Source organism: Loxodonta africana, chromosome 3, assembly GCF_030014295.1.
Source record: "Loxodonta africana isolate mLoxAfr1 chromosome 3, mLoxAfr1.hap2, whole genome shotgun sequence".
NCBI classification, from domain to species: domain Eukaryota; kingdom Metazoa; phylum Chordata; class Mammalia; order Proboscidea; family Elephantidae; genus Loxodonta; species Loxodonta africana.
The window spans coordinates 184,573,078-184,589,227 of NC_087344.1; the positions used below are offsets into that span (position 1 = coordinate 184,573,078).

At 41.1% G+C, this 16,150-nt stretch overlaps 1 protein-coding gene across 1 annotated transcript; it reads left to right on the plus strand.

Moving 5' to 3' along the window:
* The first annotated feature begins 14,974 nt into the window (after positions 1–14,974).
* LOC111751927 (small proline-rich protein 2E-like) lies at positions 14,975–15,360 on the plus strand. Its single transcript, XM_023553967.2, has one exon. It carries the CDS (start codon positions 15,139–15,141, stop codon positions 15,358–15,360), a length of 222 nt encoding a protein of 73 aa, XP_023409735.1. The 5' UTR covers positions 14,975–15,138.
* The last annotated feature ends 790 nt before the right edge of the window (positions 15,361–16,150 follow it).

Genomic DNA, 16,150 nt, shown 5'->3' on the forward strand with positions numbered 1-16,150 from the left:
TCAAGCATAACAATGATTGTGAGGATGGCGCAGGACTGGGCAGTGTTTAGTTCTGTCGTACATAGTGTCCTCATGGGCTGGAACCAACTCACCAGCACCTAACTGCAACAATATTTTAAATGGGTGAGAGATGTCATTTTGTTATTATTATTTTATTTCATTATTTCTGAGAAAGGCAACTGTGGAAACAAAGGTGGAAAAGGTAAACTGGCAAAATGGTCTTGATTTAAGTGTATTCTTGTCATTGACAGAGTTCTAAGATTGGCCACCAGTGGTGGGTGGGAAATATTCAACCTTCACCTACTTGTATGAATTTTTTTTAATGATATTAAAAAACGTATCCACACAAGATGTTTAATGTGAGCAGTGTCACTGAATTACACATGTAAAAAATGTTGAATTTGTGGTTGTGGTGTTACTTCTATTTTCAACACACACACACAAAATTTTTTTTAATAATTTTTATTGTGCTTTAAGTGAAAGTTTACAAATCAAGTCAGTCTGTCACATAGAAGCTTATATACATCTTACTCCATACTCCCACTTACTCTCCCCCTAATTAGTCAGCCTGCTCCCTCCTTCTAGTCTCTCCTTTCCTGACAATTTTGCCAGTTTCTAACCCTCTCTACCCTCCTATCTCCCCTCCAGACAGGAGAAGCCAACACAGTCTCAAGTGTCCACCTGATACAAGTAGCTCACTCTTCATCAGCAACTCTCTCCAATTCATTGTCCAGTCCCTTCTATGTCTGATGAGTTTTCTTCAGGAATATTTCCTGTCATGGGCCAACAGGTTTGGGGACCATGACCGCTGGGATTCCTCTACTCTCAGCCAGACCACTAAATCTGGTCTTTTAATGAGAACTTGGGGTCTGCATCCCACTGTTCTCCTGCTCCCTCAGGGGTTCTGTGTTCTGCTCCCTGTCAGGGCAGTCATCGGTTGTGGCCAGACACCGTCTAGTTCTTCTGGTCTCAGGATGATGTAAGTCTCTAGTTCATGTGGCCTTTTCTGTCTCTTGGGCTCATAGTTATCGTGTGATCTTGGTGTTCTTCATTCTCCTTTGATTCAGGTGGGTTGAGACCAATTGATGCATCTTAGATGGCCGCTTGTTAGCATTTAAGACCCCAGATGCCGCATTTCAAAGTGGGATGCAGAATGTTTTCATAATAGAATTATTTTGCCAATTGACTTAGAAGTCCCCTTAAGCCATAGTCCCAAACCCCCGCCCTTACTCCGCTGACCTTTGAAGCATTCAGTTTATCCCAGAAACTTCTCTGCTTTTGGTCCAGTCCAGTTGAGCTGACCTTCCGTGTATTGAGTATTGTCCTTCCCTTCACCTAAAGTAGTTCTTGTCTACTAACTAATCAGTAAATAACCCTCTCCCACCCTCCCTCTCTCGTAACCACAAAAGTATGTGTTCTTCTCAGTTTATACTATTTCTCAAGATCTTGTAATAGTGGTCTTATACAATATTTGTCCTTTTGCCTCTGACTAATTTCACTCAGCATAATGCCTTCCAGGTCCCTCCATGTTATGAAATATTTCACAGATTCATCACTGTTCTTTATCGATGCGTAGTATTCCATTGTGTGAATATACCATAATTTATTTAACCATTCATCTGTTGATGGACACCTTGGTTACTTCTAGCTTTTTGCTATTGTAAACAGAGCTGCAATAAACATGGGTGTGCATATATCTGTTCGTATAAAGGCTCTTATTTCTCTAGGATATATTCCGAGGAGTGGGATTTCTGGGTTGTATGGTAGTTCTGTTTCTAACTGTTTAAGATAACGCCAGGTAGATTTCCAAAGTGGTTGTACCATTTTACATTCCCACCAGCAGTGTATAAGAGTTCCAATCTCTCCGCAGCCTCTCCAACATTTATTATTTTGTGTTTTTTGGATTAATGCCAGCCTTTTTGGAGTGAGATGGAATCTCATCGTAGTTTTAATTTGCATTTCTCTAATGGCTAATGATCGAGACCATTTTCTCATGTATCTGTTAGCTGCCTGAATATCTTCTTTAGTGAAGTGCGTGTTCATATCCTTTGCCCACTTCTTGATTGGGTTGTTTGTCTTTTTGTGGTTGAGTTTTGACAGAGTCATATAGAGTTTAGAGATCAGGCGCTAGTCGGAGATGTCATAGCTGAAAATTCTTTCCCAGTCTGTAGGTGGTCTTTTTACTCTTTTGGTGAAGTCTTTAGATGAGCATAGGTGTTTGATTTTTAGGAGTTCCCAGTTACTTGGTTTCTCTTCGTCATTTTTGGTAATGTTTTGTATTCTGTTTATGCCTTGTATTAGGGCTCCTAACGTTGTCCCTATTTTTTCTTCCATGATCTTTATCGTTTCAGTCTTTATGTTTAGGTCTTTGATCTATTTGGAGTTAGTTTTTGTGCATGGTGTGAGGTATGGGTCCTGTTTCATTTTTTTGCGAATGGATATGCAGTTATGCCAGCACCATTTGTTAAAAAGACTATCTTTTCCCCAATTAACTGACACGGGGTCTTTGTCAAATATCAGCTGCTCATATGTGGATGGATTTATATCTGGGTTCTCAATTCTGTTTCATTGGTCTATGTGCCTGTTTTTGTACTAGTACCAGGCTGTTTTGACTACTGTGGCTGTATAATAGGTTCTGAAATCAGATAGAGAGAGGCCTCCCACTTTCTTCTTCTTTTTCAGTAATGCTTTACTTATCTGGGGCTTCTTTCCCTTCCATATGAAGTTGGTGATTTGTTTCTCCATCACATAAAAAATGTCATTGGAATTTGGATCGGAAGTGCATTGTATGAATAGATGGCTTTTGGTAGAATAGACATTTTTACTATGTTAAGTCTTCCTATCCATGAGCAAGGTATGTTTTTCCACTTATGTAGGTCCTTTTTAGTTTCTTGCACTAGTACTTTGTAGTTTTCTTTGTGTAGGTCTTTTACATCTTTGGTAAGATTTATTCCTAAGTATTTTATCTTCTTGGGGGCTACTGTGAATGGTATTGATTTGGTGATTTCCTCTTCGATGTTCTTTTTGTTGATGTAGAGGAATCCAAGTGATTTTTGTATGTTTATCTTACAACCTGAGACTCTGCCAAAGTCTTAGTTTCAGTAGTTTTCTGGAGGATTCCTTAGGGTTTTCTCTGTATAAGAACATGTCATCTGCAAATAGAGATAATTTGACTTCCTCCTTGCCAATCCGGATGCCCTTTATTTCTTTGTCTAGCCAAATTGCTCTGGCTCGGACCTCTAGCACAATGTTGAATAAGAGCGGTGATAAAGGGCATCCTTGTCTGGTTCCCATTCTCAAGGGAAATGCTTTCACGCTCTCTCCATTTACAGTGATGTTGGCTGCTGGCTTTGTATAATAGATGCCCCTTATTATGTTGAGGAATTTTCCTTCAATTCCTATTTTGCTGAGAGTTTTTATAATAACTGGGTGTTGGACTTTGTCAAATGCCTTTTCTGCATCAGTTGATAAGATCATGTGGTTTTTGTCTTTTGTCTTTTGTTTTATTTCTGTGGTGGATTACATTAATGGTTTTTCTAATATTAAACCAGCCTTGCACGTGTGGTACCTGGTATAAATCCCGCTTGGTCGTGGTGGATTATTTTTTTGATATGTTGTTGAATTCTATTGGCTAGAATTTGTTGAGGATTTTTGCATCCATGTTCACGAGGGATATAGGTCTGTAATTTTCTTTTTTTGTGGTGTCTTTACCTGGTTTTGGTATCAGGGATATAGTGGCTTCATAGAATGAGTTAGGTAGTATTCCATCATTTTCTATGCTTTGAAATGCCTTTGGTAGTAGTGGTGTTAACTCTTCTCTGAAAGTTTGGTAGAACTCTGCAGTGAAGCCGTCCGGGCCAGGGCTTTTTTTTGTTGGGAGTTTTTTGATTACCTTTTCAATCTCTTTTTTTGTTATGGGTCTGTTTAGTTGTTCTACTTCTGATTGTGTTAGTTTAGGTAGGTATTGTTTTTCTAGGAATTCATCCACTTTTTCTAGGTTTGCAAATTTGTTAGAGTATAATTTTTCATGATAATCTGATAGGATTCTTTTAATTTCAGTTGGGTCTGTTGTGATGTGGCCCATCTCGTTTCTTATTCGGGTTATTTGCTTCCTTTCCTGTATTTCTTTAGTCAGTCTGGCCAATGGTTTATCAATTTTGTTAATTTTTTCAAAGAACCAGCTTTTGGCTTTGTTAATTCTTTCAATTGTTTTTCTGTTCTCTAATTCATTTTTTTTTTTTAATTCATTTAGTTCAGCTCTAATTTTTATTATTTGTTTTCTTCTGGTGCCTGATGGTTTCTTTTGTTGCTCTTTTCCTATTTGTTCAAGTTGTCGGGACAGTTCTCTGATTTTGGCTCTTTCTTCTTTTTGTATGTGTGCATTTAATCGATAGAAATTGACCTCTGAGCACTGCTTTTGCTGTGCCTCAGAGGTTTGATAGGAAGTGTTTTCATTCTCGTTGCATTCTATGAATTTCTTTATTCCCTCCTTAATGTCTTCTATAACCCAGTCTTTTTTCAGGAGGGTATTGGTCAGTTTCCAAGTATTTGATTTTTTTTCCCTGATATTTCTGTTATTGATTTCCACTTTTATGGCCTTGTGGTCTGAGAAGATGCTTTGCAATATTTCGATGTTTTGGATTCTGCAAAGGTTTGTTTTATGACCTAATATGTGGTCTATTCTAGAGAATGTTCCATGTGCACTAGAAAAAATAGTATACTTTGCAGCTGTTGGGTGGAGTGTTCTGTATATATCTATGAGGTCAAGTTGGTTGATTGTGGCAAATAGGTCTTCCGTGTCTCTATTGAGCTTCTTACTGGAAGTCCTGCCCTTCTCCAAAAGTGGGGTGTTGAAGTCTCCTACTATAATTGTGGAGGTGTCTATCTCACTTTTCAGTTCTGTTAAAGATTGTTTTATGTATCTTGCAGCCCTGTCATTGGGTGCATAAATATTTAGTGTGGTTATATCTTCCTGGTCTATTTTCCCTTTAATCATTATGTAGTGTCCTTCTTTATCCTTTGTGGTGGATTTAACTTTAAAGTCTATTTTGTCAGGAATTAATATGGCTACTCCTGTTCTTTTTTGCTTATTGTTTCCTCGATATATTTTTTTCCATCCTTTGAGTTTTAGTTTGTTTGTGTCTCTAAGTCTAAGGTGTGTCTCTTCTAGGCAGCATAAAGACGGATCATGTTTCTTTATCCAGTCTGAGATTCTCTGTCTCTTCATTGGTGCATTTAGTCCATTTACATTCAGCGTAATTATAAATATGTGTTTTTTTGATGACTTTTTGTGTTTGTTGTTGACAATTTCATTTTTCCACTTACTTTTTTGTGCTGAGACATTTTTCTTTCTAAATTGTGTGTTCTTCATTTTCATAGTAGTTGACTTTATATTTGCTGAGTCGTTATGTTTTTCTTGGTTTTTATTTTGAGTTACGGAGTTGTTATACCTCTTCGTGGTTACCTTAATATTTACCACTATTTTTCTAAGTAAAAACCTAACTTGTATTGTCCTATATCGCCTTGTTTCCCTCTTCATATGGCAGTTCTGTGCCACCTGTATTTAGTCCCTCTTTTTGATTATTGTGATCTTTTACCTATTGACTTCAATGATTCCCTGTTTTGAGCAGTTTTTTCCTTTTAAAATTAATCTTCATTTGTTTTTGTGATTTCCCTATTTGAGTTGATATCAGGATGTTCTGTTCTGTGACCTTGTGTTGTGCTGGTATTTGATATTATTGGTTCTGACCAAACAATTTCCTTTTGTATTTCTTGTAGCTTTGGTTTGGTTTTGGCAAATTCTCTAAGCTTGTGTTTATCTGTAAATGTTTTTATTTTGCCTTCATATTTGAGAGAGAGTTTTGCTGGGTATATGATCCTTGGCTGGCAGTTTTTCTCCTTCAGTGCTCTATATATGTCATCCCATTGCCTTCTTGCCTGCATGGTTTCTGCTGAGTAGTCTGAACTTATTCTTATTGATTCTCCTTTGTAGGAGACCTTTCTTTTCTCCCTGGCTGCTTTTAAAATTTTCTCTTTATCTTTGGTTTTGGCAAGTTTGATGATAATATGTCTTGGTGTTTTTCTTTTGGGATCAATCTTAAATGGGGTTCGATGAGCATCTTGGATAGATATCCTTTCGTCTTTCATGATGTCAGGGAAGTTTTCTGCCAATAGATCTTCAACTATTCTCTCTGTATTTTCTGTTATCCCTCCCTGTTCTGGGACTCCAATCACATGCAAGTTATTCGTCTTGATAGAGTCCCACATGTTTCTTAGGGTTTCTTCATTTTTTAAAATTCTTTTATCTGATTTTTTTTTTCAGCTGTATTGGTGTCAATTCCTTTGTCCTCCAGGTCCCCCACCCTGCATTCCAATTGCTCGATTCTGCTCCTCTGACTTCCTATTGAGTTGTCTAATCTGTAATTTTACTGTTAATCTTTTGGTTTTCTGAATGTTGTCTCTCCATGGATTCTTGCAGCTTATTAAATTTCCACTATGTTCTTGAATAATCTTTTTGAGTTCTTCAACTGCTTTATCAGTGTGTTCCTTGGCTTTTTCTGTAGATTGCCTTATTTCATTTCTGAGGTCACCCCTGATGTCTTGAAGTGTTCTGCAAATTAGTTTTTTATATTCTGCATCTGGCAATTCCAGGATTGTGTCTTCATTTGGGAAAGATTTTGATTCTTTAGTTTGGGGAGTTGTAGAAGCAATCATGGTCTGCTTCTTTATGTGGTTTGATATCAATTGCTGTCTCTGAGCCATCTCTAAGATATTGTAGTTTTTTATTTTATATTTGCTCATTGAGTCTTATCTTGTTTTGTTTTCTTTCAATATATGTAGATGGGCTACTAGATTGCCCTGTCTTGATTGTTGTAGCCCTTGTATCACTTATGACCTATTACCAGCTGGTTTGGGCTGTTACCAGGAATATAAGCCTAAGAGTCCATTGAGTAGAATCTGATTTTGGGTTATCAAGTGTGTGGTGCAGACTGTCACCTATCCACCTAGAGGAGTAGTAGTGATAGTTGTGTGCACCAGATTCTAGTAGCAGCAGGGATTAACACTCCAGCAGCAGCAGGATGCTGACAGGCTTCCCCCAAGTGCCAGTGAGGTAGGTGTGTCTCTATTCCTAAAGCACTTTGGTGGGTGGGCTCTGCAGCTGTACCTTAGGCCCCCAATGCAAGTACCTCTACAGATTGGTAGGTGTCACCCTCCTTAGACCCCTAAGGCAGGAGGCTAGGTAGTCTGGGGGGAGCTTCAGCCCTCAGTTCCCTGTTGTGGGTCAGTGAGGGCTCTGTTGAATACGCAGAGATATCAGACCTGGGAAACTTGTCTTTCCAGTAATCCGCTTAAACAATTACGCTCAGATCCCTATCAGAATTGCCTTTGCATTATAATAGCCACCTTGTTCCCTGTAGGGATGAAAGCCCAAGACTGTGGATCACATATGTTTGGCTGGAGCTTGTATTGTATTTTTAGTCCAGTTAGGGAAGGATTTTTGGTCCCTGGGTTTTTTATAGCTGCTTCTCTCAGGCCAGGAGAATGGGTTAGGAAAAGAACAACAACAACAACAAAAAAAAAAGTGCAGCGCACTTCACTCTCTGGCTCAGGAAATCCCAATGTTAATGAAGCTGCCTGGTAAGGGGAGGGGAGGGTTCAGATAAATGGAGAGAGTAGCACCCCGGAATACAGACGATGTTACAAATCTTATTTGGCGATGACTGTTTTATCTGAGATTTCTGAGGGTTGTGTAGCCTGTGTTCATTGCCTGGGTTGAGACTGCCCCCGAGGGTCAGGCCTGCGTCCCGTGCTTGTGCTGTCTCAGAAGCCGTGGTCAGTTCCTCCGCTCCCAGTCCAAAACCCAGCACCAAGATTCCCCAGCTGAAACGCTGCACTCCAGGCTCCAAAAACAGTCACTTCCTCCCGTAACTTCTCCTCCTGTCAGCTGCATCGCTGCGCTGCCTGCGTGCAGTGTCTGGGCTTCCCCCAAGGTCACTTCTGGGGGCTAGGTCTGCGTCTGGTGTTTGCGCCGTCTCAGGATGCTGTGCTCAGCTCCACTGCGCCCAGTCCAAAGCCCGGCGCCAAGGTTTCCTGACTGGGATGCTGGCTCCAGGCTCCAAAAACAGTCGCTGCTTCCCCATGGCTGTCCGTTCTCAGTCTCTCTCACTCAGGTCAACTCTTTAGATCTGTGTTTGATGGTCAGGGTTTGTAGATTGTCATGTATGTGATCGATTCACTTGTTTTTCTCAGTCTTTGTTGCAAGAGGGATCCGAGGTAGCTTCTACCTAGTCAGCCATCTTGGCCCTGCCTTCCCACACAAAAAAAATTTTTAAGGTTATCTTGAAGTTACTGTTACCATCAAAAGCAAATTGTTTATCAGACTATGTAATAAACTTTTAGTCTATAAGAAAAAAATACAGTTCTTAAGATCTGGATATATTTCTCATTGGGGAATCTTTCCTAGCCTCCTAAAAAAGAGGTTATGAACAGTGGGCATTGAGAAACCTTATCAGTGAAGGAGTAGTCAGAAGGTGCATAATGGTTTAATTCATAGCTGGTGATTATAGAAAGGGGAGGACCAGTATGTCCAGCCTTCAAGAAGGATCTCGGGAGATCCTGTCACATCTTCTGAAACCTTTCTGTGTCCTGTTGGAGACACTAGGAAATTTCATTCTCCGTTTGTCCAGCGTGCTCATTTGAAGCTTCTTTTGGTACTGTAGGATTCAGGGGTGTTTAAGAAAAAAGGATGGACAGGAACAGGATCCAGTAGTTCATGACAAGATTTGGGAGGTGATAGTTCTCGGGAACCATCTTCTGCACAAAAGGGAACTGCCATTGAGGCTCAGTGGGTAGCGTGTAAAACCGGGGTAGAATTTTTACATACTTTACAAGGGCCTTCATTTCCGTGAGTGGATAGAAACTCTTAGCAGAAATTTCATCCCAGTACATGATGGTCTCCCTAGGGAACTCCTCCCAAAAGTGTGCACAACTCTAAGCTGAGGCCTCCTTTCCCAGCAGGCAGTGACCAGTTAGAGGTGAAAGACAGTGTTCAACATGCTGTCCAAGGATTCTCCAAGGGAGGGAGGCTGGCCTCTGTCACCCAGGATCTCTGAGTCTGCCCTTAGTAAAAATGTTCCTGAGGCAACTGCTGTCTATTTTGATTAGTTCATGCATCACCCAACCATGTGTAAACTCTTTTTCCCCCTCTTTATTTCCCATTTTTCCTGAACACACTCTGTGTTGTGTATTAAATTGTGTTCTGTTGAAAATAGGGTTTGACTTTTGTTATGTTAATGAGGGAATACCAGCATAAGGTGGATCCTATATCTAAATACTTTTGAGTTATAAAAAGACCAGAATCAAGAAAGAAACACACATGGTGGGGAAGACAACTGCTATCTGAAGATGGAGGAAGATGTATCTAGTAGTCAAATAATACAAACCAAACCAAATCCCTTGCCATCGAGTCGATTTCAACTCATAGCAACCCTATAGGACAGAGTAGAACTGCCCCATAGAGTTCCAAAGGAGTGTCTGGTGGATTCAAATTGCCAACCTTTTGGTTAGCAGCCATAGCACTTAACCACTATGCCACCAGTGTTTCCATCTACAAGCCAAACACACCCTCCTTGAAGAATTTTATGAACACTACTCATTTCCAAATCAAGTGTGCTCTAAAGTGAATTTCAATCAAAGTCGGACATCTCAGGAGTAGGGATCCTGGAGTATTCTATAACCCACTGTGTTCAGCAGTCTTGATTTATTTCCAAATTTAATAAGCGCAGAGAAGACTCCTCTCTCATAAATTTGGTTTTGTATTCTAACCCACAATAGATAAAAGACAACAGCTCGAGGAGCACTTCAGTGAGAATATCTGGCTTCTAATTCTGACTCTGACATAAACCACTCATGTGAGGCAGGGTAACTTCCCTAACATCGCTGGGCACCAGTTTTCTCACCTGAATTGTTGTACCTAATGATACCGCTACTGTTCTTTTTAAATTACAATATACTTTACTTACAGTAAGTGCACAGATTTTAAGTGTACACTTTAATGAGTTTGATATACTCTTTACATATATAAAACCAACACGCAAATTTCTAAAATCATTTTAATAGTAAATCTTTCCTCATTTCTGTTTATATACCACAATCAGTCCTCTAAACCTATGAAAAAGCAGATTTAGGGCTGAAATGTCTGGCTCCTTTAGTCCCCCAGGGATCTGAGTTGGACCCTAAGAGCTCCCCTTCAGCGTATCAGACAGACAGAGCCACTCCTCTCACCTGCTTCCCCACAATTCTCTGTCCTCAGGTGACAGGAAGTTAGGAGGAGGATCCCTACCAGGGTCCTTCCTTGCTGAACTCACACATGCTGGGAAATGGGTGGAAAATTGCTGAGTTTCGACATCCAAGCTTTTCCATCTCATCAGGTTTTCTAAACATATTTGTCCAATTTGTCACATTTGACCAACCTAAAATTCCAGTTTGATCACTGCCAGAGGATTAAGAACATTTCTGAGTCTTTCTAGAAGAACAGGAAAAAGGTGGGGCATGACGCATCGTCTAGGGTCTGAGGTACACTACTTTTTGTGTGCTGCTCTAGACTAGTGAGTGAGAAAGAGGAAGACCCTCAATGAGATGGGTTGACACAGTGGCTGAAACAATAGTTTCAAAAATAAAACTTGTGAGGATGGCACAGGACCGGATAACTTTTCTTTCTATTATACATAAGGTTGCTATGAGTAGGAATCAATTCGACAGCACTTAAAAACAACAATTTTAGACACTGGGCAGCTGACAAAAGTCAAGAAGTAAAACCTCCTTGAGTTCCTGATACATTGGAGCAGGGCTGCCCAGTAGGGTAAAAAGTTGATGCCAAGTCTCTTGTATTTTTAATTCCCTTCCCATTGACTGGAAATCCTGGTGGTGTAGTGGTTAAGTGCTATAGCTACTAACCAAAAGTTTGTCAGTTCCAATCCACCAGGTGCTCCTTGGAAACTCTATGGGGCAATTCTACTCTGTCCTATAGGGTCGCTATAGTCGGAATCGACTCGACGCCAGTGGGTTTGGTTTTTGGTTATTGGTTCCATTGAACTTGTACCTTCCACATACATAATATTCTGCTTTACTTCTATACTGGAAGCATCAGATCAGAGACACTTGAAAAAGCCATTTTAAAGGAAAACAAGAAATTTCAAGAAAAGTCTTGGATGGCGGAACAAGATAGGATTACCCTCTCTCTTCCTCCTGGAGATAGGCCTTGAGTAGCCATAATTCCGGGGTCCTGGACCACTGACTGATTAAGGACTTCTAGGGTAGTTGGTTTCAGGATTGGAAGGCATGTCAGGACCCATAGGCAGCAGCCAGAGTCTGTCTCTCTTTCCCTGACACTTGCTGTGACTGTCTGCTCTTAGCCATAAATCTCTCTCATTTTGGCCCTGCATTAAAAACCAAAACCAAACCCATTGCCATCAAGTGGATTCTGACTCATAGTGACCCTATAGGACAGAGAACAACTGTCCGATAGGATTTCCAAGAAGCAGCTGGTGGATTCAAACTGCCAACCTTTTGGTTAGCAGCAAAGCTCTTAATCACTGTGCCATCAGGGCTCCTGCATTAAAAAAAAAAAAAAAAAAAAAAAATTTCTTTTTTTTTTTCATAAATTCATTTTCATTACATTTTCCAGTATCAAGGAAACTTTCCTAAAATTTGGGAGGTAAAATAGGCTAAATTTGAGGCTTTAGACTCTATTTGAGCATCGTCTGTCCAACCAGCTATATTGATACTTTCCCAGGACAGCAAGACCTCCTGAGGCATGGCTAGGAAGCGGTGGTGCCCAGACATCATAGATCACAGGCCTGTGTGCAATAAAGGAGCCCCAAGGATGTAAGAGCCTCACAGGATCAAGAAAGACAACTAGTGACTAAGTGGAGGTTCATATCTGACTACTTGGAAATACAGGATAAAAGTCCTTGTCTGTCAGGCAGTTCAAGAAGTGTAACTGAAGAAGAGAAAGGCAGATTGTAATATTACATCATGGATGACAATCTGAAACAAATCAGTGTGAAGCTGGTAGAGGAGGATTGAGGCAAGTGCTGGAGTTCAGAACAGCTCCAGAAGGGGAAAGAATCCTCTGAATAGCATCTACACCAGGGAATCCTCTTCCTCGTAGCCTTCCTGTTGACCCAAACGTAGTGTGCTCATCAAACATCTGCCATATTACACCGTCTCTTCATTCTTCATTCTGCATGTTCACATCTGCCTCCTACTAGACTGTGAGCCTTTCTCGGGCCTGGCTGGGTGTTAGTCATCACTGTGTCTTCCCGTGCTCATAGGTTCTGACCACTAGTAGATGCTCAGTGGCCTTTGAGTAAAGAAGTTAACTTCATTAGACCTCAAACATCAGTGCTAGAGATGGTATGTGTGGTGTGGACGGTAACTTCCTTTGCTTTGTATGAAATTGGGAACAAGACACTACGATAAAATACGAAAAACCAAATATGAAGTAAGTTAAAAATCCAGTCCTAATGTTCCAAAAAAGGACTCGACTCTACAAATTCCAAGTACAAGGACTTCTTTCCTTTTACTTCCTCTTATCCACCCAATCTCCACTGAAAGGTCCACATACAGTACGGTACAGTTGAGGAAATTGCATCCGTTCCTATATCACTCTCTTTTATCCTGTGTGCACCTGTGCACACATACAGACACACACACAAACACACATAAATTGTTCCAGGGGAAATAGAAATGATGTTAATCACCAAAAAGCTGCCAAGCTGGAAATAAATAACAAATATTATTTCATTTCTGTTTTCCCAATGATATCAGCAGTGCACAGGCCAAACATCTGCTATATTACACTGTCCCTTACCTTTGTGTGTTCACATCTGTCTCCTACTAGACTGAGTTTTTCTTGGTCCTGGCAGGGTCTTACTCATCACTTTGCCCTCCTCTGCTCACGCTGTGTGACGCCCTAGTAGGTACTTCATGGGCTTTGGATAAAAGATCTTAACTTCATTTGACCCCAGACTTTAGTGCTAGAGATAGTGTATGTGGTGTGAACAGTAACTTCATTTTCTTTGTATAGAACTTGCAGAGAAGACAGTAGGATGGGACATGGAGTGCATTAAAATGTATCCCTGGAATCCCATAAAAGGGCACAACTCTATGAATTCTGAATCCAGGAAATTATTTCCTCTTATCTCCTCATATCCACCCAAACTCTGCTGAAGAATGCAGGTACAGCTGAGAAAAAGGTTTCTGTCGCTATATCCCTCTCACTTATCACCACCCTGCACACACACGACGCACATGTACACACACACAATAATTTCAGAAGAAATAGATAAGTTGTTAGTCACCAAAAAGCTGCTGAACAAGAATGTGGCATACAAAGAGGCAGTTTGACAACTTTTTCAGAACTTAATGAGACATTAAGACACCAGGAAAGAGTGGGGAAACCCCTTCTGTTTCCTCCTGCCTCGTTGATCCCCAAATAAAAGGACCCTGTTCTGGGCTTCTTCCTGCCACTTGGATCACTGAGGGTAGAACAGCCTGGACAGGCAGGTGAGTGGAGTGATGCTGGTCTGTGTGGGAGAAGGGCCTCCTAGAGGTGATGGGTAGGTTTCCTATTGGAGGCAATGAGAGAATCTTGTAGAGTTATGGGTTGGAGTGGGATTCCTAGAAGAGATGGCAGACACAGAGATAGAGGCAGCTGCACAAGTCAGTACAAAAAACACAGGGTGAGAGAAAAATAGACCAAGGAAATGTGAACTGGAGAACAATCCACAAAGTCAGGGGCTCTAAACTGGCAGTCAGCTCACCATCTGTTTTTGTAAATAAAATTTTATTGGAACACAGTCATGACCATTCATTTCTCTACTGTCCATGACTGCTTTTGCACTACAAAGGCAGAGATGAATACTTGTGACAGAGACTATCTGGCCTGCAAAGCTTAAAATATTTACTATACTGCAATTTACAGAAAAAACTTTGTTGACTACTATTCTAAATCTTAAAAGGCCTTTTGCAAATTAATGTGATTAAAGGTATAGATGAGGAAACCAAAGCTCTAGATCACACAAATGAATTTTAGTTAAACCTAAGCCTAGAGCTTACCTTTACTAACTCCCAGTATATTTTTCTTTTTAGGCTCCAACTTGAATATTCTCTTCTTTATTTATTTTCATAATTATATATATATATATAATTTACCATTTTAACATTTTTGCTTGTACAATTCAGTAACATTATTTTCTTTGCATTGTACAACCATCACTACTCTCCATTTCCAAATTTATTTATCACCCTTAACACAAACTTTTGATGGTTGAGCATCTAGCCCCATGTCACTGCATGGTGAGTCATTAACTTGAGAATCTGAGGTGTCTGCCTGCGGTTTTCTCCTAACTCTGGTCTCTGTTCATGGATTCTAGCTCTTAAGATGGCCAACGAGGTGAGACATGAACTTCCCTTGGAGAAGCAATGATCAGAGAAAAAAGTAGTCGAGGCTGATACAAAGGAACTAGAGAAGTTACCAAAGAGAGTAGAGTAAGGGGAAGAAATGGCTCAGTAAAAAACAGGGCAGAGTCCAAAAGACAAGTAAATGTTTTATGTTCTCTGAAGAGAATACAAACCAATCCTTTTCTTAAATAGTGTCTCTGCATCATCAATTCTTACAAAATTTAACAGGTGCTCCGTTGTCCTCTAACCCTCTTTTTCTAAGGATGAGTATTTCCAGGACCTGGCACCTTTCATCTCAAGACACACCCTGTGGTACTGCCCAAGCCTTTCTCCCCCTGACTCACCATAGTGTGGGCATGTTCCTTTGAAACGGCAGACACAGGCCAGGCCCCAGCCCTCTGGGTGGTCAGTCAGAGCAGACACTGGGAATCTGGGGAGCAGCCTGAAGAAAGCCACCTTGTTGGCAGCTGTGGTCTATGGACACTCCTGTGGGTTGGGTGGTCTTGGGAGTGAGTGCAGTGGGAATATCTTATCACTGATATTAAAGGGGGAGATGATAAGATAGAGTGTTTCTCCCCTGTAGTAACTGGAGAATAATCTCCTCTGCTGATAATGTCTCATTGCTAAAGTGCCTGTCTTCTTTCTTTCAGTAAATCATCGATCTAGGGGAAAATGTCCTATCAGCAGCAGCAGCAACGCAAAGTCCCCAGCCAGCCCCCTCCCCAGGTCCTGGAGCCCTGCCCTCCCGTGGTGCCTGTGCCCTGTCCTCCACAGGTCCCAGAGCCCTGTCTTCCCAAGGTGCCTGAACCATTCCCCCCACCCCCCAGCCAGCAGAAATGCCCTCCTGTCAAGTGCCCCCCATGCCAGCAAGAATACCAGCCAAAGCAGAAGTGAAACCTCTGAAGGCACCTCCCCAACCTGGTCATGAAGATACCGCATCCTACCTGCCCATGCCAACCCCTTCTTTCCATCAACAACACTGAACCCCACAAAGCCTAGATGCCGCCTTACCTCAGACTCAAGAAGAAAGAAATCATCATACTCTACTGGGCTTTCTGCCACAAATCAACCACTCCTCCCACCTCCTATCTCAGGAGACAGCATGGCTTAGACAGAAGTGCCCTGTTCTCAAAACTTTCCTCAGAGGTCAGGACAGAATCTGGGTCTCCAGCTCCTGCCTACTCACCCATGCTGCTTCCTGCTGGTCAAATAAGGTGATTACAAGGACAGATTTTCTTGCTCACCTCTCTGCCTCCATGGGATTCAGTTTTATTTAGGTTTCAGGGGACAAACCTACTGAAAAATTTTAAAAAGAAAACTGGTTAAATCAATAGAAAATTCGACAGTTCTTTGCAGCACAACTCCACACTCCTTTAATGAAGACAACACAACCTTTTGTTTGCATTAGCTCCCTAATGATCTCCACAACCTTAATGGAGCTCGCCTCTTCCCCTGGCCTCTGAATCTATTAAATGCATTCCAATCCCTAAGACATCCACGGTTTTTAAATTAAAAAATTAAAAAATACACATCCCTAATTGATCATGTCTCAGGTGTCTTGCTGGGACTGGGAGAAAGTCACAGGAGGGGACAATAAAGGCCTGTGAAAGGAAGGAGAGACTGACAAGAAATCCTTGGAAGGACTCTGTAGGCAATCAGGTGCCACAGAAGAGAGATATGGGAT

Coding starts and splice junctions, on each gene's coding strand:
- LOC111751927 (XM_023553967.2), top strand. CDS start 15,139: ATGTCCTATCAGCAGCAGCAGCAACGCAAAGTCCCCAGCCAGCCCCCT.